This window comes from Malania oleifera, chromosome 6, assembly GCF_029873635.1.
Source record: "Malania oleifera isolate guangnan ecotype guangnan chromosome 6, ASM2987363v1, whole genome shotgun sequence".
Lineage (NCBI taxonomy): Eukaryota > Viridiplantae > Streptophyta > Magnoliopsida > Santalales > Ximeniaceae > Malania > Malania oleifera.
The window spans coordinates 26151240-26177907 of record NC_080422.1 but is presented as its reverse complement, the minus strand read 5'-3'; the positions used below and the strand labels follow the sequence as shown (position 1 = coordinate 26177907).

The 26668-nt window shown below is 36.0% G+C and overlaps 1 protein-coding gene and 1 long non-coding RNA gene across 2 annotated transcripts in view; one reads left to right on the top strand and one right to left on the bottom strand.

Annotated features, from left to right (window-relative positions):
* LOC131157631 (PX domain-containing protein EREX) overlaps positions 1–26668 on the top strand; it is a 68491-nt gene extending 41823 nt beyond the window's left edge. The window contains 5 exon segments of the mRNA XM_058111932.1: positions 1033–1197; positions 1297–1539; positions 2183–2401; positions 26173–26400; positions 26402–26668. Coding sequence (XP_057967915.1) covers positions 1033–1197; positions 1297–1539; positions 2183–2401; positions 26173–26400; positions 26402–26437 — 891 coding nt within the window. The 3' untranslated portion in view covers positions 26438–26668.
* LOC131157632 (uncharacterized) lies at positions 3058–26576 on the bottom strand. Its single transcript, XR_009137303.1, has 3 exons — positions 26150–26576; positions 6202–6658; positions 3058–3258 (listed from the first exon to the last, which is right to left on the bottom strand). It is a non-coding gene; the product is annotated as an uncharacterized LOC131157632 (long non-coding RNA).

Sequence of the window (26668 nt, the reverse complement as noted above, 5' to 3'; positions counted from 1 at the left end):
GACACATTGCAGATGATGCAGCAGACACAACTTGCTAAGAAATGGTTAGCCTTCTTAGGTGGCTTTTGTTTGGTGTTTTTGGAGGGTGGTCACTTCTGTTTTAGGTTGTTTTTTTTCCCTCTGTTTTAGTTTTTTTTATGAGAATATCTCAATCTCATTCTCTTTCTTTGTACTCTCTTGCTCTCTTAATATATGCTCTTTTTGTCTTTAAAAAAAACATGAAATTTTGTTTTGGTGGAAATCAGGCCAAATTCTGTCACACTGAAACATTGGGGATCTGGTCATGTATCCCATGATTATTCCAGTTCATGGTGGGTCCCATTCCCTAGAAGTCCTTGATTTGTAGGTGCGTGAAAAGCTGACAATATTGATGGTTAATGAAGCTAGCTTGCAATCGCAAAGATGACAAAGTGAAGTTATGATTATTTTTTTATAGCAAAAGAAAATATTAATGCAAAGAAGGGAGAGTTACAACCTATGAGAGGACATGAGATCCTCATTGCAAGGAAAAAAATGACATGAGATCCTCATTGCAATCTCTAACAGCGCTTTATTGACAGTGTGGAGGGACTTCAAACCCAAGCCTCCTAAATGAAAAGATTGTTTCACCATGTCCCATTCGACAAAGTGAAATTTGAATTCCGCCCTGAAGCTTCCCCGAAGAAACTTCCTTTGAATTCCTTCAAGTGTCTTGGCAACTAAAGTTGGTAGGGGGAGGAGAGAAATGAAGTAGACAGGGAGATTTGTCAAGGTGCTTTTGATGAGAGAGTCTGCCACTTTTTGATAAGAAATTCCTCTTCCATCCAGCCAGCTTTTTTTCAAATTTCTCAATGATGGGATCCCACACTCCTTTGTTTTTGAATTTGGTGCAGAGAGGTAGCCCAACGTAGTTATAACATTGCTGTTAATCTTGATATTTTTAGAAGGGAATTAAAAAAAAAATTATTGCCTTAACACACCCGAAATAATTTCAATCAAAATATCGCTCTTATTCTGCAGATATGACTAAAACATGTTGATTTTCTATTGTAGGTCAAGGATTTGGAAGTGGAACTTGAAACTACCAAACATAATTGTAAAGACAACTTGCAGCAAGCTATTCTGATTGAAAGGGAAAGATTTACTCAAATGCAATGGGATATGGAGGAGCTTCGGAGGAAGTGTCTGGATATGGAAATGAAGTTGAAATCTGAACAGGTTTAATTTTTTCCTGGTAGTCACATTATCATTGCAGTAGATCTCTTTTTCAATCAGTTACCTAGAGGCTCCAATGGATGGTCTGTTTGATCATTGCAGGAAGAAAGGTTGCATACAGAGTCAGTTAAAGTATCTGTCATTCAGAAGAATGAGATGTTACTGCATGAGCTGGATGTTGCAAGAGAACAACTTCTGAATTTACAGAAACAGCATGAAGAATTAGAGATAAAATCAAAGGCAGATGTAAAGGTTCTTGTCAAAGAAGTTAAATCTCTTCGCAGTTCTCACTCAGAATTGAAGCAGGAGCTGGGCAGAGTGATGAAAGAAAAAATAGAAGTGGAGGTATTTAATTATTTCACTAAACATGTCATTTCTTCTCATTTTTGTTCCATATTCTAGTGTTGCTAATCTTTTGAAAATTACTAATAAATTGTGGAAGTTGAAGTTTGGGATTGTTAAAGCTACAACCGTACTCCGTGTCATTCATTTCCTTGTTTTTGTCTTCATGTTCTTCTAGACCTGTAGTTCTCAAATCAAATGTGTCTGCACGTGCATGCATATTTGTATGTGTGTGTACATATTAAGCGTGTGCCTCTGTGTGCATTTGTATGTGCACATATTTATGTTTGTGTGTATGTATACATATAAATGTACACACTTGTGCCTAGAAAAGATTCTATGTTTTTCCTTTCATGTTAGAAAGTAACATATTAGTTTTTTCCCCCTCTTTTCACATAATTACCTGGAACATGTTATGTATGATTCTCAAATTGTTTTTCTCCTGGGCAGTTTTCAATTTTTTCCCTTGTAATTATTTATTCTAATATCTAGAAAATTTCCTAAGATTTTTCATCTCATAAGAATGAATCATATTGGATTTGTAGTATCTTTTCCATGTTTCCTCAGGATTTTGGTTTATCTTGAACTAGCTAAATTCTAAATTAACTGCAACTTTCATGTTCTGCTGTTCTATGTGTCTTGCCAGAGGGTTCTTCAAAAGGAAAAGAAAAGAAGGGAAATTGTAGATGCTGCTAATGCGAAATTGCTCCATGAATGTGAAATTCTTCAAAATCGACTAAAAGAATGCAGTGTTAATTTTCTTGTTGAAGAGGAGGATAAATTAATTATGGATGCTTCATCACCTTTTGATGCAGTTGATCTATTGACAACATCTGATAATCGGATAGGTCTCCTTCTTGCTGAGGTATATTCATTCAAGTAAATTGTCTTTCTTTAACCAAAATTTTACTTATACGTCTCATTTTGAAACAAGTGATTCTTAGAATAATTTGTGCGAATCGACACTTTTGTTTTGCTGTCTTTATTCTTGATAGTCAATAATTTGGAATACATACTAAGTAGAATGGTAAGTAGTCATAAATTGTTTGGTATAAAAAAAAAAAAGGCTCCAAGAATCCCAAAAGTCGGAGAAGCCTGTGGGATTTCTCTTATCTCTTACAGATTCTGTTCGTTGGATTGCTTAGCTGACATTCAAATAGCTGCAACACTTACGTAATGTTAAATTTAGAACAAATGTATAACAAAATAGAAAATCTTGAATGATAAAGGTGGAATTTTAGGAAGTAATTTATCACAAGAAATAAGAGATGTTGGAAAACTTGGCAGTTGGTACAATTATGAAAGAAAAATAAAATTTATTTTTCTGCTAACTAGATTTGTTTTAAAATGTTGGTCCAGTCAATAGGCATCCAAGAAAGAGTATTTTGGGGGGGGGGGGGGGGGGGGGGGGGGTTAAATTGCGTGAATAAAAATTTGCCAAGTTAACAATTGATCTCAATTTAAGGGGATAGAGTATGGAACCTAAATAAGAGAACTCCCAAACAAACAATCAAACCATGCAAACAGGAACACAAGATATTTATAGTGGTTTGGTCAACAGTGACTTACATCCAGTCCTCAAGCAACAGCTTGAGAATTTACTATGAAACAATATTACAACCCTTGTGCTAGAAAGCCTTTTGGAAAACCTGTACAAACTTTGGGTATGAGATCCGTGCGAGCTAGAAAGCCACTAACTGCACTAGAAAGCATTCAGACTACCTGCCAAAGCAACAGGCAGAAACCCAGTCAGATCAAGACATCCTTCACACTCGAGAGTTACAGTCCTACAGATGACAAAGAACAATGCCACACGACTCTCGAGCCTTTTCTTTATACATGTATATATAAAAGAATAGAACAACAAGGATAATCTCAAATTCAAATCATATTAGAGAAGAAATTAATTAAAGCTTCAAAATATTCTCATTTTGGGTAGGAAATAATAATCATATATATTTTCCATTAAAATCAAGTATAGTTCATTAAAATGATCCAAAAAAATTCCAAACCAAGATTTGATAAACACATTTTAAATAAAGAATAAAATCGGAATAAAAATAATTCAGAATTCAATGAGTACTTTAAACTTTTATGAAATTCTAGACTAGATGCAAAACAGGTTTCTATAGGGAGTTCTACAGATTCATTACTACATCTATAGAGAGTATCTTGCGTCTATAGAGAGTATTACTCATCTACTGGAGAGTATTTAACATATTCACCTGTTGCGTCTATAAGAGAGTATGACACATCTATAGATAATATGCAATAGATTCACCTACTGCATCTATTGAGTATTTGAGTTCTATAGAGAGTATGACACGTCTATTGATATTATGTAACAAATTTATTAACATCGTATAATCGTCTGTAAAGGAAACAGATTCAACACAGATAGTCTATGGGTACAATACAGTGCGTCTATAGGTTCAACACTGAGTGTCTATAGATGTGTTTAGGGGTGAGTATAATTTGGTTAAAACTGAATTAATCGAATTAACCGAGTAAATTCGTTCAGTTTGGTTCGGTTAAAAATTTATTCGGTTCGGTTCAATTTTCACTTTTGTTAAATTTAGGTTTTCGGTTTTTGGTTTGGTTTTTGGGTTCAGTTAATTCAGTTAATCGATTTAACCAAAATTCAGTTCGGTCAGTTTTGAGTTCGGTTAAATATGAAATTTCAGTTAGTTCGGTTAATGAGATTTTTTAACTGAAATTTTTTGGTTCAGTTAGTTAATCAACTGAATTCACCGAACCGACCGAATTCTCACGCCTAGATGTGTTTATAGGGCGTATATAGGGAATCTTAAAAACACTTTTCATGCAAACTTGATTTACTAAAGCAAATAATATCACAAGTTAGAAATACAACTCTAGTGTTTTGAAAATCATCAAAAGAGGCTTTAAGTAATACAACACACAGGGTATTTCAATGCACTCCCTTTTTTGATGTAGACAAAATACTTAAAATCAAGGTTTGATGGAGGAAGAAGAAATCAAGTGTAGGCTCCCCTAAATTTATGCCATCAATAAAAATGGAAGAAGATAGAAAGACCAGTCTCTCCCCTTTTTTTGTCAACGTCAGAAAAGCTATGGGAGGGAATGAAAGCTATCTAGAAAGTTCCCCCTAAATTTGTTCCATCAACAAAAATTAGAGATTTTGAAATATATAAAAAGAGACATGTATGACCACTAGATAGCCAACAGATGAGCCAACAGATTCATTTATATATTCAGAACATATTAGGAACAATATAGAACAGATTCAGAATAATCTAGAACAATTTCAGAACAATTTAGAACAGATTTAGCAATAGATTCAGAAACAGATTCAGAATAAATTTAGTATTAAATCATTAACATAACAGCAGGACATCATGAATATATCATCTCTCCAATACCAACTATCTCTCTCCCCTTTTTATTATATAAGTAAAGGAGGAAGAGAAATGAAAAATAAAATAAAGTAAGTTGTATGTAAGCCATTAATAAAAAAAACCATTTTAATCATGACAAACTCTCAGACAATTATGAAGTCTGAGGTTCAGAGCTCGGGTTTCAAATGAATGTGATAGAAATTTTTGACATTGATGAAGCTCAAACTAGGGCTTCCTGTAAAGCATTAGAACAGTGACCGCAGAAGAAATTCTAAACATTATTACATTTATTAAAGACAATTTGAAATGTAAGCTTCTCCTTTTGCAAAATTTTCTCTGATTTTAGAATACATTTTAAAAATGCAATCCATTTGTTTAAAAAACAATGAACCATGCCAATGAACTTATTATGGAACATCAATGTCTTTCTCAACAATTAGAACACCTCAATCAAGATTATCATGAGGCTGGTTTAATCATGTTGGAAGTTTAAATATCATCCTCAATCACGGTGTTCAGTGTCTTAACAATTACGTCTCACCCATTACCATAACCATACCCTTTGGAGTATGCCCCGAACATGCACTTCAAGTTACTATTTGCTTAGTTTCCCTTCAATAATTTTTTTTTTAATCTTGGTAATGCTAGGATGAACTAGCAATCTCTCTTTAGGAATCCATATTTATCTCACCTTTGCTTTGTTTTAAAAAGTATTTACCTTTTGTTTTGCAAAGAAATTTCTTTCAATGTTGCCTTTATTGAGAAATAACATCTTGTTAAAGGAGATGAATATTTGGGGGTTTTTCTAAAGAAATTCTTATACCTTTTTCTACTTTAAAATTATATTAAAACCTAAACTACTTATCTTAGAAACACATCTTCGGTTTTCCAAACGAATGTCTAGATTTTCTCGACCATTTTTAAACCTTTCTAAGAGTTTTGGATTAATCATTCACTTGATTGTGCAAATCAGTTTTCTTATTTTCAAGATTACCAATTTTCTTTAGAAAAACTTCTTTCTTATTTCAAATTCAAACACTTTTAGCTCTTTTTGAATAAATTGTTTAAGCTCAAGATTTCATTTTTCTAAAGCAATTAATTTTTGTTTATTTTCCAAATACTTAACACAAGCATCTTTAAGTGCATCTTGTATATCATCCATACAATTAGACACAGATTAGTCTTCTGCTAACCATCGGACTTGCTGCCAGGATAAATACTTAACACAAGCAAAATTAAGTGCACTTTGTATATGATCCATGAAAAATGAAGATGAAGATCACATTACCTTAGGTTCTTCCTTCAGATTTGCCATTAGACTCGCTGCCAGGTTCTGGTCCATGTTTGAACCACTCTGTGTAGCTGCCATCTTTTTATTTATTTATTTATTTATTTTGAGGAAAGGACGGTCTGCATGAGCATGTCCTTGATTCAGAACAAGTAATATCATCTTTCTTTTTTGATTCATCTTTATTATACATTTTTCTTCATACAAATCCCTTTTTCATAAAAAAAAATTGCTACATTTTCTAACAATTCTTCTTCTTCTTCATCATCATCTGTTGAGCTTTCATCTGATTAAGAGTTCCTTGGCCTTGAGAGCAATATTCACTTGAGTAGGCTGCTCTATAATCTTTATGGTCATCTCTTGTGTAATGAGATCCGATCCACTCATACATAGAGTATTGAGGTTCTTTGCTTTTGCCACAGCTGCAATTTTGGCTACCCACTTCTTTGGTAAAGACCTGAAAATATTTTCAACAAGATCACCATTAGGAAAAGTCTTACCCAAATCTTTCGTAGGATTAGTGATATTAGTAATGCCAGTTACTAATTCATCATCGTTCATAAGAAACATTTTCAAATCCATGCACCAATAAGTTAATTTTATATTTTCTAACTTGATTTGTTCTTTTATGTACAGTTTCAGGTCTATTCCAAGTTTCTTTTGCAGAACCACAACTTGTATTCATTAGGATCTAATGTGCAATATAGAACATTCATTGCCTTGTCATTTAATTGAATTTTCTTGTCATCATTTTCGTTCCAAGTCAAATTTGACAACTAAAACACCATCAACAATTCCATTCATGATAATTTTTCATTTATTAACATCAATAGACTGAATGTAATATATATATATATATATATATATATATATATATATAATATATATATATATATATATATGTATGTATATCTTTATACATATATACATACAGATGGCGAAGTTACATTAGTAAGTTGTTTAATGAAAACCAAATAGAAGAGGTTTGACAAATGAGGAAAAGAGTAAAAATATGAGATTTATTCACACAATTAGGTTAAGTTTGCACTTAAAAAGATGAAAAATGGGAAAACTATAAGACTGGATAACATCCCAATTGAAGTTTGGAAATGCTTAGGTGATAACAGAATTATAAGGTTAACTAAATTATTTAATACAATTATAAAAACTAAGAAAATGCCAAATGAATGGAGGAAAAACACTTTAATACCTATATACAAAAATAAATGAGATATTCAAAATTGTTACAACTATCGTGGAATTAAACTTATGAGTCATATGATGAAACTGTGGGAAAGGGTAATTGAACAAAGATTAAGGTTAGAAACGAAGGTCTTAGAAAATCAATTTGTTTTTATGTTTTGGAGATCTACCACAGAAGCTATAGCCACCAATCCGCCCAAATGAGCAGTTGAACAACAAGGAGATTTCCCTGTTCCCATCTTTTAAGAAGATTAATGGAAAAGTTTAGGAAAAAGAAGTGCGACTTGTATATGGTATTTATTGACCTAGAGAAAGCATATGATAGGATACCTAGGGAAGTTTTATGGTGGATTTTAGAAAAAAAGGGTATATGTAGCAGGTATACTGAGGTCATTACGGATATGTACAAAGTACGATGGAGTAATGACTAGTGTAAGGACTATAGATGGAGAAACTAAAGAATTTCCGATCACCATAGGTGTAAATCAAGGATCTACTTTGAGCCCTTATCTTTTTACTTTAGTGATGGACCAACTGACTAAGAGTATTCAAAATGAGGTTCCATAGTGTATGTTGTTTGCAAACATTGTATTAATTGATGAAAATTGGGACGGAGTAGAGGCTGAGTTAAAATTATGGAGAGAAGCTTTGGAATCTAGAGGCTTTAGGATAAGTAGAAATAAGACAGAATATATAAAATATAATTTCAGTAATGGTAGGAGGAATATTAGTGACAAAGTTAAACTTGATGATGAAGAAATAAATAGCACTTGTAGATTTCGATACTCTAGATCTATTATGCAAGCTGAAGGAGAAGTTGAAGATGATGTAATGCATAGATTTAAATCAAGTTGGGTAAAATGGACAAGTGCTTCAAGTCTGCTTTGTGATCGTAGAATACCCTTAAAATTAAAAGGGAAGTTTTATAGGATGGCTATATGACCAACTATGCTATATGGATCAGAATGTTGGGTGACGAAGAAAAAGAATATTCAAAAAGTAAGAGTTGTCGAGATGAGAATGCTTAGATGGATGAGTGATATAACACTGAAAGATAACTTAAGGAATGAACATCTTCGCGGTAAGTTAGGCATAGCTCCTATAGAAGACAAGATAAGGGAGGAATCTAGAGGCTTTAGGATAAGTAGAAATAAGGCAGAATATATGAAATGTAATTTCAGTAATGGTAGGAAGGATATTAGTGATAAAGTTAAAACTTGATGATGAAGAAATAAATAGCACTTGTAGATTTCGATAACTTGGATCTATTTTGCAAGCTGAAGGAGAAGTTGAAGTTGATGTAATGCATAGAGTTAAATCAGGTTGGGTAAAATGGAGAAGTGCTTCAAGTTTGTTTTGTGATTGTAGAATACCCTTAAAATTAAAAGGGATGTTTTATAGGACGGCCATAAGACCAGCTATGCTATATGGATCAGAATGTTGGGCGACGAAGAAACAGAATATCCAAAAAGTTTGTTGAGATGAGAATATACTTAGATGGATGATTGGTATAACTATGAAAGATAAACTAAACTAAGGAATGAACATATTCGTGGTAAGTTAGGTGTAGCTCCTATAGAAGATAAGGGAGGGATGACTAAGATGGTATGAAAACTTGCAACGTAGGCCACATAATGCGCCAGTGAGGAATAATGAGTTAGTTACTATGGGGGGTAGTAGAAGGGGTCGGGGTAGATCTAAAATAACTTGGAAGAAGATAGTGAGTAAGGATTTAATAGCTCTGAATATGTCAAAAGAAATGGTCCATGATCGCACAAATTGACAAAAAATGATTCATATAGTCAACCCCACCTAGTGGGACTTAAGGTTTGGTTTTGTTGTTGTTGTTGTTGTATCTTTATACATGCCTTGTAGTATGTGTAGTTAATGCCATCAAACAAAGGAACTCTAAAAGCTGATTGTCCTGCAGCAAAAGAATTAGTGCTTTCTATGGATGGGCACCAAATTTTTTGGGGAGGGGGGTGAATAAAAATTTACCAATACTTTTGCTAGAAAGATCTTTGAACAACCTGTCCCAACTTTGGGTCTAAGACCCACTCGGGCTAGAAAGCACTTAGACTACCTGTCCAAACAATGGGTGGAAACCCAATTGGATACAGAGATCGTTCACACTTGAGAGCTATAGATAAATAAAAATACAACACTACTCTCAAAGCCTTTTCTTTTTCACCAAAATAAATCCTCAAGGACTTGGTGAAATATGAGAAAGCAAAGCTTTCAGTCTATATGAATACAGAAAATAGTACTAGAGTTACAGCACAATAAAATTCTAAACAAAATAAGAAATCAGAGCATGGGATTGTGCAGAAGCTTTCAGATTCTTTAAGAATAAATTCAACACAACTCTCCTTTTGAAAAAGAAATCAGAATGAGCTCCTGGTTTATCCCGTCACAAATTCAGCATGGATTGACAATGAAAAGCTCTCAAGTTATCTTTCTTTTCTTCTGAAAGAAAAACTCTTTTCAGGTCTTGACAAAACATAGGACAGCTTACAGATATGAACAAATTTTTTTTTTCAGCATGGCTATGAACATAATTAAGCTAAAAGTCGTGTGGCTTCTTCTTCTCTCTTTCCTTACATCTTTTCTCTTAGTTCTAGCACATGAACACAACCTGTATTTATAGAGAAACTCAAGCATTAAAGGATGTTGGGGCTGCCAACTACCACAACTAATGCATCAAGCTAATTTAAATCCAAAAATATGGAGCTTTGGAAATTCAAAGGGACAGCGCATGCTGCTCGTGGACAGTATGAGTGCATAATTTCAAGAGCCTTTTATTTGAATTTCTTCCAAGCTTTTCAAGATATATATATATATATGTCGAAAATTGAAAAGAGTTATGTATTGATCTGAACATTGCATATGAATATATACAACAATCCTAGCATTCCTAAAAAGTAAATTAATAAATCAAATCCCATGATTTATGGGACACCCTAACAAAATAGGAAACTTAGCTGTATAGGCCTAATTCTAAGGATACAATCTGTTATTAAAAGAATATCCTAAAATAGCTAACTAATTATACACGGTTTTCCCACACTCCCCCTCAAGCTGGTGAATAGGTATTCTTCATTCCCAGCTTGGAAACAATAGTTTGGAAAACAGAGCTACTCAACCCTTTGGTAAGGATATCAGCAACTTGACCATGTGTAGACACGTAAAGTGTACAAATCAATCCACTCTCCAACTTTTCTCATAGGGCCATCCCACTTAATCTTCAAATCTTCAAGGATGATCTTCAGCCAAAGTAATTCACACACACCTTGAGCCATTGCCCAGAATTCAGCCTCTGCACTCGACTGAGCTACCACACTTTGTTTTTTACTTCTTCTTGTCACAAGATTGCCACCGAGAAAGGTGCAATATCTTGAGGTTGATTTTCTATCAACAATTGATCCAGCATAATCAGCATCAGTGTATGCCTCAAGTACCAATCCTCCATTTCTTCTGAACATGATACCTTTTTCTGGTGTTCCCTTGAGATACTGTAGTACTCTATGGGCTGCTTGTAAATGAACTTCCTTCGGGCTATGCATAAACTGACTAATCACACTTACTGCGTATGCTATATCTAGTCGTGTGTGAGACAAATAAATGAGTCTTCCTACTAGGCTTTGATATATTTCTTTGTCTATTGCGACATCCTCCTCAGCTTTTCCAAGTTTAAGATTAGAATCCGTGGGAGTACTTGCTGGTTTGCATGCTGTCTTGTCAGTTTCCTTGAGAAGATTTGTGACATACTTCTGTTGAGAGATAAAAATTCCCTGCCTAGAGTGAGCAACCTCAATCCCGAGAAAATACTTCAATCTCCCTAACGCTTTAATCTCAAACTCTTTAGCCTAATATTGACTTAAGACCTGTTTCTCCTTAGCATCATCTCCTGTCACTATTATGTCATCAACATACACTAGAAGGACTGTAACTCCCCCTGAAGGAAAGTGTTTAATGAACAATGTGTGATCCCCTTGACTTTATTTGTATCCCATAGCCAACATAACTCTTGCAAATCTCCCAAACCATGCTCGTGGTGATTGCTTAAGGCCATACAATGCCTTTTTCAATTCACACTTAGTGTGAGCAGCCAAATTCTTCCCATATCCCAGGGGAACCTGCATATAAATCTCTTCCTCTAGTTCCCCATGTAAGAAGGCATGCTTGACATCAAATTGTTGCAACTCCCAACCATAATTAGCTGCTAGTGATAATAATACTCTAACCGTGTTCATCTTTGCAATAGGAGCAAAGGTCTCTAAATAATCAATCCCATAGGTTTGAGTATACCCCTTGGCTACCAACCGCACCTTGTATCTCTCAATTGACCCATCTGCCCTATACTTGATCGTATATACCCACTTACAGCCCACCGGTTTCTTTCCTGCCGGTAACTTCACCAACTCCCAAGTCTTGTTCTTTTCCAACACCTGCATCTCCACATTCATAGCTTGTCTCCATTTTCCATTGGACAAAGCCTCAAATAATGTGGTAGGAATGGTGATGGTATTTAGGCTTACAAGAAAGGCTCTATGGGATGGTGAAAAATTCTTAAACGACAAAAAATGTGCAAGAGGGTACAATGGTTGCTTTGTGCATTTTTGAGTTCCTTTCCTAATGGCAATTGGAAGGTCCTGGTCATCATTATGAACGTGAGATTCAGTTTCATCTTGCAATGGATGGTTGACAATTGTTACCTCATTCAAACGATCTGAGTTGGACTCTTGGACCTGCATTGGTTCAAGAACAGCCATCTTCCTTCTTGTGAACACCTTGTCAAATATAGTATTTCTAGGAGTAGAAATCGGTCTTTTCTTTGGGTTCATTTGGTGTTTTCGGCATAGGTTTAGAAGAACTCTCAGGTACATGATTGGAACAAGATGAACAAGGAGGTACAGGTATAGGGTTCGAGGTTTTAGACATAGGAATTGATGGCAAATCAAGCAAAAAATCTTCCTTATCTTCCCTAGTTGAATTCTCCCCCTGAAGATAAGGATTAGTGAAATAAGACTCTTGTTCATTGAACATAACATCCACCGAGACATAGAATTTCTTGGACGGAGGGTGGTAACACTTATATCCTTTTTGAGTCGAAGAATAGCCAACAAAGACATATTTTAGAGCCCTCGGATCTAATTTCCCCCTGTTGTGACTATGAACATGGACAAATGACACACACCCAAAAATCCTAGGAACAAGGTTGTTTGTAGTGGTTAGGTTTGGGTAGAATGTGGAAAGTATGTCCATAGGACTCTTGAAACCCAAGACTCTTGAAGGCAAACGATTTATCAAATGAGTGGCTAACAGAACTGCTTCCCCCCAAAAAACCTTAGACACATTTTTTTGAAACAACAAAGCTTTGGTTTTTTCAAGGAGATGGCCATTTTTCCTCTCTGCTACCCCATTTTGCTGTGGGGCATTGACACAAGATGACTCATGTACTATTCCTTCTATGTGAAAATATGGGGTAAGAATTTGATTGAAATAGTCCCTGGCATTATCTAACCTAAACCTTTTGATATTGACCCCAAATTGGTTTTTGATCATGGAATAGAAATTTGGGAACACAATACTAACATCAGACTTATCTTTTAGCAGGAAAATCCAAGTAACACAAGTGCACTCATCAATGAAAGAAACAAACTATCTTGGCCCAGAAACATTAGAAACAGTAGATGGACCCCAAATATCACTGTGAATAAAATATAAAGGAATTGAGCATCTTTTGTAACTAATTGGAAAAGGTATACGCTTGTGTTTAGCAAGTTCACATACCTCACACTAAAAGTTTTCAACATCTAAATCCTTAAACAAGGAAGGAAACATAACTTTAATAACCCTAAACAATGGATGTCCAAGTCAGCAATGATGAAGTAAAATTTTTTCTTTATTGGATAAGAAAAACTCTGACATAAAGGAAGAAGATAATCTATCCTTGGTCATGTGCAACTGAGTTGGTGTTTCAAGATAGTAGAGGCTATTCCTTTCCCTAGCATGTCCGATCATCTTCCTTGAAACCTTGTCCGGAAATATACAATTACTACTATCAAAAATCACATTACAACATAAATCTTGAGCGAGTTTATGTATAGAGACCAGATTTGTGGACAATTTAGGAACATGAAGGACATTTTTCAAAGTTACTGATGGTCTTATTTTCACATCCCCAAAACTAGCTACAGTGGTCAAGGATCCATCTACTGTGGCTATTTTCCTACTGCTTGGGCATGGAGTATAGGTTGAAAAAATATTGGATAAATAAGTCATATGATCGGTTGCTCCTGAGTCCATGACCCAGGAGTTGGTAAAGGTTTTATCTGAGACATTTAATCCAATAGAAGATGGAAGCTCACCTGAATATGCCAAAGAACAAGTACTTGGAGATCCTTCAGGTTTTCCAAGACTGTTGATAAGTGATCTCAGCCTTTCAATCTCTTCTTGGTTGAAACTACTTAGCTCCTGCGATGTCGATTCACCTTGTGGTCCTGCAGCAATGTGGACTTGTCCATTGTTCCGTGGTTGTCCTCCTTTTTGGCCCCATTCTCGGCTTGGAGGCTTTCTATGAAGTTTCTAGCATTTTTCACGGGTGTGACGAGACTTCTTGCAGTAAGTGCACTATAATCCATCACGATTTTGGGTTTTCGGCTGGCCACCTTTTTCTCCTTCAAGTGTTGCTCCTCTCTCCATGTTTGCGGCTGATTTATTGTTACCACTAGCCACCATGGCCGAACTATCAGTGATTTGTGGTTTAAGCATCAACCCTCTTCTACTTTCTTCACTTTGGATTATAGCCACTACTTCGTTAAAGCTTGGAACCTCCGTCTTCCCAAGAATCTGTATCCTCACTTGATCAAATTCTAGATTAAGTCCAACCAGAAAATCATACACCCTATCTTGTTCAATAAAGGCCTTTAGAACCGCTGCATCATCGGGATATTTTGTTTTTATCACCTGGTAGTGATCCAATTCCTGCCACAAGGATTTCAGTTGATTTGCATATTCAGTGACTGTTTTATTCCCTTGTTTTGCAACCATAGTTTTTACCTTGACCTCGTACACTTGTGCTGCATCATTAGCTTTGTAATAGGTTTGCTGAATCGCATCCTAGATGTCCTTTACAGCAGCCAAAAACATGCATGTGTCACTCATTTCTGGAATCATGGAATTCCACAACCACGCCATGATCAAAGAGTCTTCTTCATTTCATGCTTCAAACTTAGGATCCCCTGGTTTAGTATCTGTACCCGTGAGATGGCTAATCTTTCCCTTTCCTTTCAACACTGTGCGAATGAGTTAAGACCACTTAAGGTAGTTCTTTCCATCTAACCTGTAGGAGGCATGAATAGTCTGCAACTTCCTGCTTGTTGGGGTTGGATTACCTCTTCTAATTAGGATGTAGTAGTAGTCTCCGCAATTTTTGACATCTTGAAGGCTTGAACAATCAGCTAATCAATGATGATGTCGGCCGGAAGCAGAAATGATGATGACGACTGGGCAAAAGTGAAACCCACAGAAGAGAAAAATTGGCAATGAAGGCAAACAGAAGTTTTTAAGGCTTTGATGAAACAAGCCTTGTTTGGCAGAAACAGAGGTGCATGAGCTCAAAAAATAGAGTAGAACAGAGGTCTACAAAGACGGGAAGAAACCAGCAATGAAGGCTGAAAAAAAATTGAAACCCTAAGGAGCCTAATTTGGCTCTGATACCATGTCGAAAATTGAAAAGAGTTATGTATTGATCTGAACATTACATGTGAATATATACAACAATCCTAGCATTCCTAAAAAGTAAATTAATAAATCAAATCCCATGATTTATGGACACCCTAACAGAATAAGAAACTTGGCTGTATAGGCCTAATTCTAAGGATACAATCTGTTATTAAAAGAATATCCTAAAATAGCTAACTAATTATACACGATTTTTCCACAGTATACACACACATAAGTATGTATGCATGTATGTATATTTTAAAGAACAAAGCAGCAAGTATAATTTGGACAAAATAATGTCAAAGAAGCAATTAACAAAAGCTTCAAGATATTCTCATTTTGGGTAGGAAATAATAACCATATATATTCTTCATCAAAATCAAGTATAATGCGTTCAAATGATCCAAACCCACCCAAATTTGTATAAAGAATGGAGTAGGAACTAAAACAATTCAAATTTCAACGAGTACTATAACATTTTATAAAATTCTGGACTACAAATGCAAAATAGGCGTCTATAAGCAATTCCACAGATTCATAACTATGTCTATAGATCAGAGATTATCTTGCATCTGTAGAAAGCATGATGCGTCTATTGGGGAGTATGCAACAAACTGATTTTCTTTGTATAGAGAAAGTATTTTGCATCTATAAAGAGTATGACACATTTATGTTTAATATGCAACAGATTCACTTATTCCATCAATTGTGGGTATTTTGGATCTATAGAGTATGACGTGTCCGTTGAATATAATTGGGTAAAATGGAAGACTACCTCAATGATAGGTCTCTCCCTCTATTTATAACATATCTCAAGTACAATATCAATGACCATAATACCCTACTAACTTAAACTTACTAACACAACTCTAACACATAATAATAATAATAATACTAAATGACTAAATAACCATTAATATTCCCCCTCAATTTGGAGCATATATATCTTGTTACAAATGAATTTTACAGGAGCACCTCCCAAGGCTTTAGTGAACAAATTAACAAGCTGAAACTCAGATTTCACATGACTGATTGTAATAAGCTTTTGAACAAGTTTCTCCTGAAAAAAGTGGCAATCAACTTCAATGTGCTTTGTACGCTCATGAAAGACCGGGGTGGAGGCAATATGAATGGCAACTTGATTATCACACATCAACTCCATAGGCTAAGAATGTGGAAAACTTAGTTCTATCAACAAGTTATTCAACCAAACAAGTTCACATGTATTGTGCACCATAACCCTACACTCTTACTCAGCACTTGACCTGGCCACCATAGTTTTTTTCTTACTTTCCCTAGATAGAAAATTACCACCAACAATGATATAGTACCTAGTTGTGGATCTTTGGTCAGAAGCCAACTAGCCCAATCTGTATATGTATAGTCCTGAAAATAAGTGTGACACCGATCTTGATATAAAAGACATCCCCTTGGTGCACCTTTGAGATATCTCAAAATGCAAATTATGGCATTCTAGTGACTTGTTCTATGGAAATCGAGAAAATGACTCACAACACTTGTTGCGAAGGATATATTCGGTGGAGTTACTATGAGATAATTCAACTTTCCAACTAGTCTCTGGTACTGTCCTCGATTAGGTAAAAACACCATGTCTGACATTAACTTACTATCAGGATGCATGGGTGTATCAACAGGTTTGGATCCCAATATCCTCGTCTTATCTAAAAGATCAAGAACATACTTCCTTTGTGACAAGATGGCTCTGGTACAAGATCTCAATACTTGTACACTCAAGAAGTACTTCAATGGTCCCACGTCCTTGGTTTGAAACTTACTCTGTAGGAAAAGCTTTAGGTCATGAATGCTTCAATCATTGTCACTACTAATCAAAATGTTATCCACATATAGAATAAGCAAAATCTTGTCAGATGGATTATGTTGATAAAATAAAGAGTGATATATTGCATACTATTGGAGGCCAAAATCAAGTATTGCAACACTAGATCAGCCAAACCATTCTCTGAGAAATTGTTTTAATCTATATAATGATTTCTTAAGTTGATGCACTGAGCCTGACTCCCCATGAGCAATAAACCGAGATGATTGCTTCATATAGACCTCCACATGAAGATCACCATCTGGAAAAGCATTCTTCACATCAAACTGATGTAGAGGCCAATGACAAGTAGTAGCTAAAGAGATGAAAAAACGTACTAAGGCAAGTTTAGCAACTAGAGAGAATGTGTCTGAGTAATCCAAACTGTATAGCTGAGTATATCCCTTAGGAACAAGGTGAGCCTTCAAACGAGCTATAGAACCATCAAGATTTCCTTTCGTGTTGTACCCTGAACGACAACCAACCACAAACTTATCAGGAGGAAGAGGCACCAAATCCCAAGTATCATTATCATACAGCACACACATCTCTTCAACCATTGCAATCCTCCACCCAGAATGGGATAGGGCTTTAGAAATAAATTTTGGAATAGCAACAGAAGACAGAGTATTAATGAAACAATAATACGAGGGTGACAAAAAATTATAAAAGACAAAATTAGAGATTGGATGTTGGGTGCAAGTGCATTTACCTTCCCAACAGCTATAGGAGGATCAACATCATGGGAAATAAGATCATCTGATGAGGTAAGTAGAGGCGCAATAGTAGAAACTAGAGGAGGCTCTCCTTCCTTGACTTGCCATGTGAATACTTACAAATTGGAATGATCCAAGGGACGAGAAGGACTCAAAATGGATGAAGATGTAGGAGGATTGGGCACAGATAATAGGTCGGGATCTAGAAGGCAAGGCGGAGGAAAGGACTCATCAAGGTCAACAAAACTCAAGGAATTAGAGTAATAACTGATGGACAAAGGACAACCAAATATACGAGAAAGGGAGAAAAAAGGAACCTTAGGCAAGATAACTAAATGTGGGATTTTACCACTAGGGATAGAGGATGACATTTTATTGATGAGGGAGCAAGCTGAAAGCACAACATCACTCCAAAACACTTTAGTGACATTTATTTGGTACAATCGGATACAAGTGATTTGTCTATTTTCCCCTTTTCAGCTCCATTTTGTTGTGGAGTGTGGGCACAAAAGTACTGATGGATCCTACCAAAATTAGTCATATAGGTAGTGAATTGGGTACTGAAGTACTCCTTAGCATTACCACTACAAAGTATTTTGATTGGCATATCAAATTGAGTTTTTATTTGAGAATAGAAAGCACAAAAGATATTGAACAATTCAAAAAGACCTTTTATTAAATACAACCATGTCATCAATAAATGTAACAAAGTACTGAACCCTAACTTCAATGCAACACGACTATGACCCCAAACATTGGAATGGACTAGCATGGAAGGACTAACCTCTTGTTTGTCGACCCGGAAAGCAAAGGGAATACGATGTTGTTTTTCGAATTGACTAGACACACACTCAAGATTAGATGTAGAATTCAATGTAGGAAGTAGCTGTTTCAACTTGTCCAAGGACGGATGACCAAAGTGACAATGGATTTGAACTGGTGTAGCTGCAACTATGCAGGCAATGAGGGGAGAAAGCGGCTCAAAATAGCCCACAAGCCTTATGTTTTGTGCCAATTGTCTTCTTCATTTTCAAATCCTAAATAACCATATAATCAGGAAATAAAGTGACAGAACAATTTAGTGACTTTGTAAGCTTACTAACTGACATGAGATTGAAAGGGGTTTTAGGAATGTACAAAACAGAAGAAAAAGAGATGGAAGGAGCATACAGACTGTTGTATCACTTTTCTAGGCAAAAGATGCAATGTAATAAGATGCTTGTTGAGACTATTGATACTATAGAAACCCTGAATACGCCTCCTTTGTTATAGTCACAGTACATGGTTCACTCAAACAAGTGACTATTGAGGGAACCTTACTTTTGGGATTTGCAAACTCCATCTCAACACTCACAAACATAGACCAATGATAACAAGATTAATTTCTAGCACAATTGGATCAACCACAAACAAGGTGACCCACCATGAACGAGTCACGAATAAATCAGTACAAGGCTGCCACAGCACCAAGAAACTAAGACACAGCCCCAAGGAATCAACACACAGCACTGAAACAATTGGAGCGCCACAAACAAGGTGAACCACCGAAACTACCATGGGCAAATCACCAACAAACTTATATGACACTGCCACATCCTCACAAAAACAGCTTATGAACACTGCCACTGCTCCAAGAGAGTCACCAATGGCCTTTACTAACAATGAACAATGACTAACGGATTATCATGAGTGCATGGTAGAAAATTGGATCTTTGAGCAAAACACATACCCAACAGCTTGATATATTGGTCTATTGAAGGAATTAGAGCATTGAATAAAAAACACAGCAAATTCTTCTGTTTGGCAGACCCAATAAACTCAATAACCATTGACAAACAGCTTTGGGAAGCATCAACCAGCCATTCCTCTGGTGCTGCGCATTAGCAATTTAAAAAGGTGATATCTGGACAAAAAACTTCATCATATGTTTATAGAGTGATTCGAGTGCTGATGGATGAATCCATGCCAAAAATATGCCTGAAAATGTCTTCACACCCTGGCGCATAGGGTCGGCATGTGAGGATGCAGGAGGGGGGGGGGGCACTGTCTAGAGGTGGGATTTCAGTGGGGGGTAGATCGTCTGTGTTTTTGGTTGAGTGGTGCTGTTTTTGCAAAATCTATTGTAGATTTTGTGTTCCTGAACTGGCAGTGTCACCCAGGAAATTTCTAGCAACTGGTCTGACTTCAGCAGTGGCTGGCTGTTTTTGAGGGCTATAGTGTTGCTGGAAAATCTTCTACAATGGTAGACATGCAACGGATTTCGGGCGTTAGGCTTCTGTTTTGATGGTGGTTGTAACAATTAGGGTGTAGGTCTCAAAATATTGCTCTGATACCATATTGATTATAATTGGGTAAAACGGAAGACCTAACTTCAATGATTGGTCTCTCCCTTTGTTTATAATATATGTCAAGCACAATCCCAATGACCATAATACCCTTACTCACACTAATTAACTCTTATCACATTAAAATAATACTAAAAGTGACTAAATAACCATTCATAGTGTCTGTTGATAATTCGATAGTATGCAATATATTCATTAACATCGTCTATAAAGAGTAAATAGATTCAACACAAAGGATCTATGGATACAATATAGTGTGTCTATAGGTTCAACACAAAGTGTCTATAGGGCGTCTATAGGGAATTTTAAAAATTATTTTCATGCAAACTTGAATTATTAAAACAAATAATATGACAAGTTAAAATACACTTTTAGGCCGCGTTTGGAACTTGAAAAATATTAAGGAAAGGGAAATGCGAAGGATTCTACTTTTATATATTTGGTTATCAAAGAAAGTGGAAAAGAAAATAAAAAATATACCAAATCAATGAACAAAAAATTAATTTTATATGTAATTAAAATTTGATTTTTCTCAATTTAACGATATTGAAACAATTTTTCATTTTAAATAGTATTTGATATAGAGAGAGAATGAATTTTCTTCTGATTTTCCTTTCCTTTACCCAAATAAAATCCTTGATCCAAACAAACCCTTAGTGTTCTGGAGATTGTCAAAACAAACTTTGAATAATGCAAGCACACAAGGCATTTCAACATAAAGTTGCCTACAAAGAGTTGAGGAGCAACCCTTAAATACGACCATTGAAGCATGGTTACTGCTGAGTAATAGCTTGATCTCCAATAACCTTGCATTTGGAAGCATGTAATTGAAGCCCTATATTTGGGCAGTGTCCTATACAAATTTAACTTTGTAAAACTCCATACAATCTAGGGCTCAAACCCCTACCTCCCAAGTGCAGTATCGCCCTATATTTGGACAATATGCCATAGAAAATCTTAGTAAAGTTCCTTACAACGTCAAATCTGGGCTCGAACTCCATGCTCCCAATATTCTTCAAGAATATTGTGAAGCTCCCCAAGATATTGTCAGTGACCATGACTCATGATTCACTGGCAATTTCTGAATAGAACTTTTTAGAATCCTCGATTCATATCTTGACATCTCTTCAAGTTATCATCCATATACAGATGGACAGACGAAGAGATTGAATGGGCTACTATAAGAGTACTTCCACCATTTCGTCAACGCCAACCAGAAGAATTAGGTGCAACTACTTGATGTGGTTCAGTAGTTCTGTTTCAATGCCCAAAAAATCTCAACAACCAACAAGAGTCCTTTTGAGCACATTACAGGCTAGTAGCCACTGTTACCTCACACAGTGGACGATCCGTACAGAGGAAAGAGTCCCAAAGCATACATCTTCACCAAAGAATGGAGATAGAATGCGGAGATCGCCCGAGCCTACTTGGAGAAAGCTTCAAAGCGGATGAAGAAATGGGCAGATCAGGGGAGAAGACCGCAACACTTCAATGTAGGTGAATTGGTGCTTGTTAAGCTCAATCTCGAACAAATCAGGTCACTACGAGGATGAGATAGGAGACTACTTCATAATTATGAAAGACTAGTCTCCATCTTGGCCAAATTCAGGAGGGCCTCTTACAGAATTGATCGTCCCGCTTGGCTGAAAGTGCATCCCATATTTCACATTAGTTGCCTCATGTCGTTCAACGCCGACACTAAAGATCCAAGAAGTCAATCAACTATAGCATAAGTGAAGACAGTGCAACTTGACCGACGAGAAGTTGAAGACATCCTTGCAGACAAAGAGTTCACATCCTCAAAGAAGAAGCAATAGGAGTTCTTAGTGAAATGGCAAAGCCTTGGCGATGAAGAAATCAGTTGGATTTCTACAAAAGAGATACAATTATTTGTGGATAAAGTTAAAGAGTACCTAGTGTCAAAGTCTACAAGGATGTCGATCATATAAGTGGGATAGCATCACGAGCCAAGCTTGTTTAGGGCATTATGCTTGCTTGTGACCGCTTGTTTCGTGTGTTTGGAATGGGTTTCCATTATGCAAATACTAGTGTAAGGTTATTTTTCAGAGATAGTTTTTCCTTAGACTAAAAATAGGAGCATGACTCCTCGGTCATATTGATGTTTCCTAGTGCCAGAGTGACAATAGCATAGAAAACTACTTAGTGGAGGGTGAGTGTTCGTTAACTTGTAAAACTCACTAGCTATTGTAAACATGTTTAAGTCTACTTGCCTCCCTCACTAGACACACATTGTTAACGGAGGTGTTGATTAATGAGTTATGTTGCCTCAGTGTTTACTACTTACGTGTCATTGCTTTCATAAGTTGCTTACTACTTCCACTTATACTTGCTTGAATGACAATGAAAGTGTTTTGTTGGTGAATCGTGGTAAAAGCTAGGCTGGCTAGTTAAACAAAAGTGCTTTAGCTAGGGCCACACAGTGCTTCACAAAGATGTGAAATATTTAGCCCGTGACACATGATGTTGATCCTCCTATTGCTGTTCGGAAAGGTAAACGCACATGTACTCAACACCCCATTCCAACTATGTTTCTTATGACTCCTTATCATCCTCCCATTATTTTTTTGTTATTGCTCTATCATCCACTACCCTTCCTAAATCTGTTTCAAAAGCCTTAGCCTATCTAGGTGGAGGGATGTTATGGTTGAAGTGATGGATGCTTTACATGACAATGGTACTTGGAACTTGGTACCTCTTCCTCCTAACAAGTTTGTGGTTGGTTGTCGCTAAGTTTACACTGTGAAAGTCAACCCTAGTTCTATGGTTTGTCTAAAGGTTTGTTTTGTTCCTAAGGGATGCCTTCAAGTGTATGGTCTAGATTATTCTTATACTTTTTCTAGGGGTTGCTAAACTTACATCAATACGTTTAATCTCCTTGGCTACTACTTGTCACGAGCCCCTACATCAACTAGATGTGAAAAATGGCTTCTTGCATGTTGACCTTGAAGAGGAGGTTTATAAGGAGCAACCAACTGGGTTTGTTGCTTAGGAGGAGTCAGGATTAGTGTGTCAGCTCAAGAAGGCTTTATATGGTTTAAAATAGTATCCCAGAGCATGGTTTGGTTGTTTCAGTACTATAGTACTCGAGTTTGGTCTTCGATGGTGTGTTGTGGATCATTCCGTGTTTTATCATCGTACCTCATCAAGTAAGATCCTTCTTGTTGTTATGTGGATGATACTGTTATTACATCAGAGTCTCAAACTTTTTCTACGGACTAAGTTTCAAACCAAAGATTTGGTACCATTGAAATACTTCTTGGGTCTAGAAGTATCTTGATCTCATATTGGAACTGTTAGTGTCACAAAGGAAGTATGTTGTTGATCTGTTGGATGAAACTGGCTTGTTGGGATCTAAACTGGTTGATACACCCATGGATCTTAACAAGTTAATGCCAGATATGGATGATTTGCTATCTAATCCTAGACAATACCGGAGACTTGTTAGAAAGTTGAATTATCTCAAAGTTACTCAGCCATATATCTTTTGCAACAAGTGTTGTGAGTCAATTTCTAGATTATCTACGGACAAGTCATTGGGACACAATAATTTACATCTTTAGATATCTCAAAGGTGCACTTGAGAGAGGTCTTTTATATCATGATCAGGGTATCGCTTATATCCATGGATATATAGATGTAGATTGGGCTGGATCACCTTTTGATCGGAGATCCACGACTGGGTACTGTATCTTGGTTGGTGGTAATTTGGTTTCTTGGAAGAGTAAGAAACAAATTGTGGTGGCAAGGTTAAGTGCTGAATCAGACTATAAAGCTATGGTTCACACTACTTGTGAACCTATCTAGTTGGAGAACATGTTGGAAGAATTGGGTTTTTCGCATTCTCAGCCTATGAAGTTGATAATCAAGTTGCTCTTCATATTGCGTCCAACCTAGTCTTCCATGAGCGGATGAAGCACATTGAAGTTGATTACCACTTCGTTTGGGAGAAACTTGTGCAGAAGCTCATTACAATCATTTACGTGAAATCAAACATGCAACTTGCTGATTTGTTTTCCAAAGCACTAGGGGGTGTTCATGTTAAATTCATTTGTAACAAGCTAGGAGCATATGACATTTATGCTCTAGCTTGAGGGGGGAGTGTTAGTGGTTATATGTATTTTAGTATTATTATTATTATTGAGTGTGTTAGTATGTTAATTAGTGAGAGATAGTAAGTGTATTATTGTCATTATAATGTATATAATTTGTATTATAGGAAAGATCTATCTTTAGGTTAGGTTATTCATTTTAATCAAATCTTAACAATAACAAGAACAAAGAACAATAACAATAACAATAAATTGACTTTGGGTTCTCCAAATTCCCTTTCATGCCTCTGTCTTCCTTTGTATTCTTTCATTTACAAAACTTGTTGGAATGTGAGCAAATCGAATTTAGAACTGAAAAGTAAGTTACGAAACGAGCAAAACACCTTCAACAAAACTGAAGAATAACAAAAAATGATGCTATAATAGCAAAAGCGCTTTTAGGTCAGTGCCCAACAAAAAATTTCACAGACCAGGTGCATGATATATATATTTTTTAATGCCAGGCAAATTGATGTAAAGCCATTTCCTCAATTATTTACATTCTCTTTTATCTTTTCTTTTCCGCTTGGTCCTATCTTTTGTTGTCCTGTTTTGCCTCTAGATATGCTTGTGCGCATGATGTCACATATTGAAACAAGGTCATTTCCATAATCAAATTACATTCTCTTGGATCTTTTCTTTCATGGTCCATATATTTTAGATTTTCCTGTCTTCCCTCTAGATATGTGTGTGTGCACACGCATGAGTGCTATGTGTTTGTAATGAGAATACCGCCCACCATTTTTTGCATTGCACAATTTCCTAGAGTGAAATAATTTTTTTTGGCTTTTTCCCCAGAGTAGTGGGTTTGTCTAACAACTTTGGAAAAGATTTGTATTGTTTTGGTTTTCTAAAGGAGTTTAGAGGATAGAAGAGAAGATTCTTTGGAGATGCCTTGGTGTTTATGGATTTTCAAGAATCGGCCTCTAAATTTAGGGTGGTTTTTAGGCTTCTTATGGTTTTCAATACTTCAATTTTAGGGTTGTTTCTTGGGCTCATGGTCAGCAGGATTGGAAAGCATTACTATTTTACTAGTTTTGTCTTTTTTATTTTTGTTATGTTTTGTTTTCTGAAGCAACATGTCTTATCCTCCCCTCTTTTTTTTCTTTTCTTTGTTTTCCTTTTCTATTCTATTCTTTTCTTTTCCTTTTTATAAGATTTGGTTGGAAAAACTTTTTGCCTTAATCAATTTGTTTGTTTTTATTGTGCATATATTAGCATCCATTTCTTATGGTTGAATTAATCTTATTTGGTTGGTTGGTTTTCTGTCATCTCATTTTAGGTTGCTGCCCCCTTTAACCTCGCGCACATGCAATCACTACTTATTCTTCTATTCTATTGTTTGCTTATTTGCTTGAATATATTTGTTTTTAGTTTCGTTTATTTTCACCATATTTTTTTTGGTTAATTGGCCATTATTGATTTATTATGACCAACTTTATATCCATCCTCATAAAATTTTCTTCTACTTGATCAGTATTTTGTGATCACATAAGATTGCAAAAGCAGTTCTTCATTTTAACTATTGTGCTTTAATTCTTTTTGCTATCATCTGCAGTCTCTCCAAAGTTCTAGAATATGTGAACAGTTGAGGGAGGGTCCAAATATGTCAAGAACGTACTAAATGAGCACTCCAATGCTTAAATATACACCAGGAAATCATGAGTATGCTTCTGGGTCCAGAAAGTATGAGAAATTTTGAGCATGTTACTGATGAAGCATTACACACAAACAGACTATTGTCCTCAAGAAAATATGACCCCACAATTTTCAGGACAATAATTTCCGCCGGTTGCTCTCCTATATACACCCTTTCCATACAGGTCAAAGCAAACATTGCTTCATCCACCCTAAATAGTTTGTGGGCCTCCTTTTTTCATGAGCAAACCAAACCATTCCAAGTCATGAACTTGGATTCTGTAATTTAGAGAGTGAATGGTGTAGGATTTGATTTAATTGATTTATGCTTCTTTTTTTTACGCAAAGTGTTTCCCAACTGAGTTGTTTTACCTGAGGTTCATACATTTGAGCAGGCCCAGCTCCTCGCACAAGATGTTGAAAGTTCCATTACAGCAGCAGACAGAAGTCAAGCTATAGCCGGCGATGATGCAAGGACAACAGATGATCAGCTGAGAAAAATGCTCACTGATATTTTTATTGACAATGCCACCTTGAGAAAACAGATCAACTCTGTTATACGTTGTGCGTTGCATACACCTGCAATGTCCGAGAAAGATGACGAGGAAGATGAAATCCCTTTAAAAAAAAACTGTTCTGAGCAAGTTCTTGGAACACTGACGTGATAGTGGTGCAAAATTGTATCTGTTTCTAAGATTATGGCGAGGAAACTTCCATGATCCCAGGATGTGCAGCTGTTGGCATCTTGGTTTTCGGGTTCTGTATATAGATCACTGCTTGTACAGCATCGTTGTATAATATGCTCCACTGTTATGGATAATTGATATGAGGATGGGGAAAACTACTAACGGAGCCAAATGCCTAATAGTCGATTCAAATCGACTTTTCCTT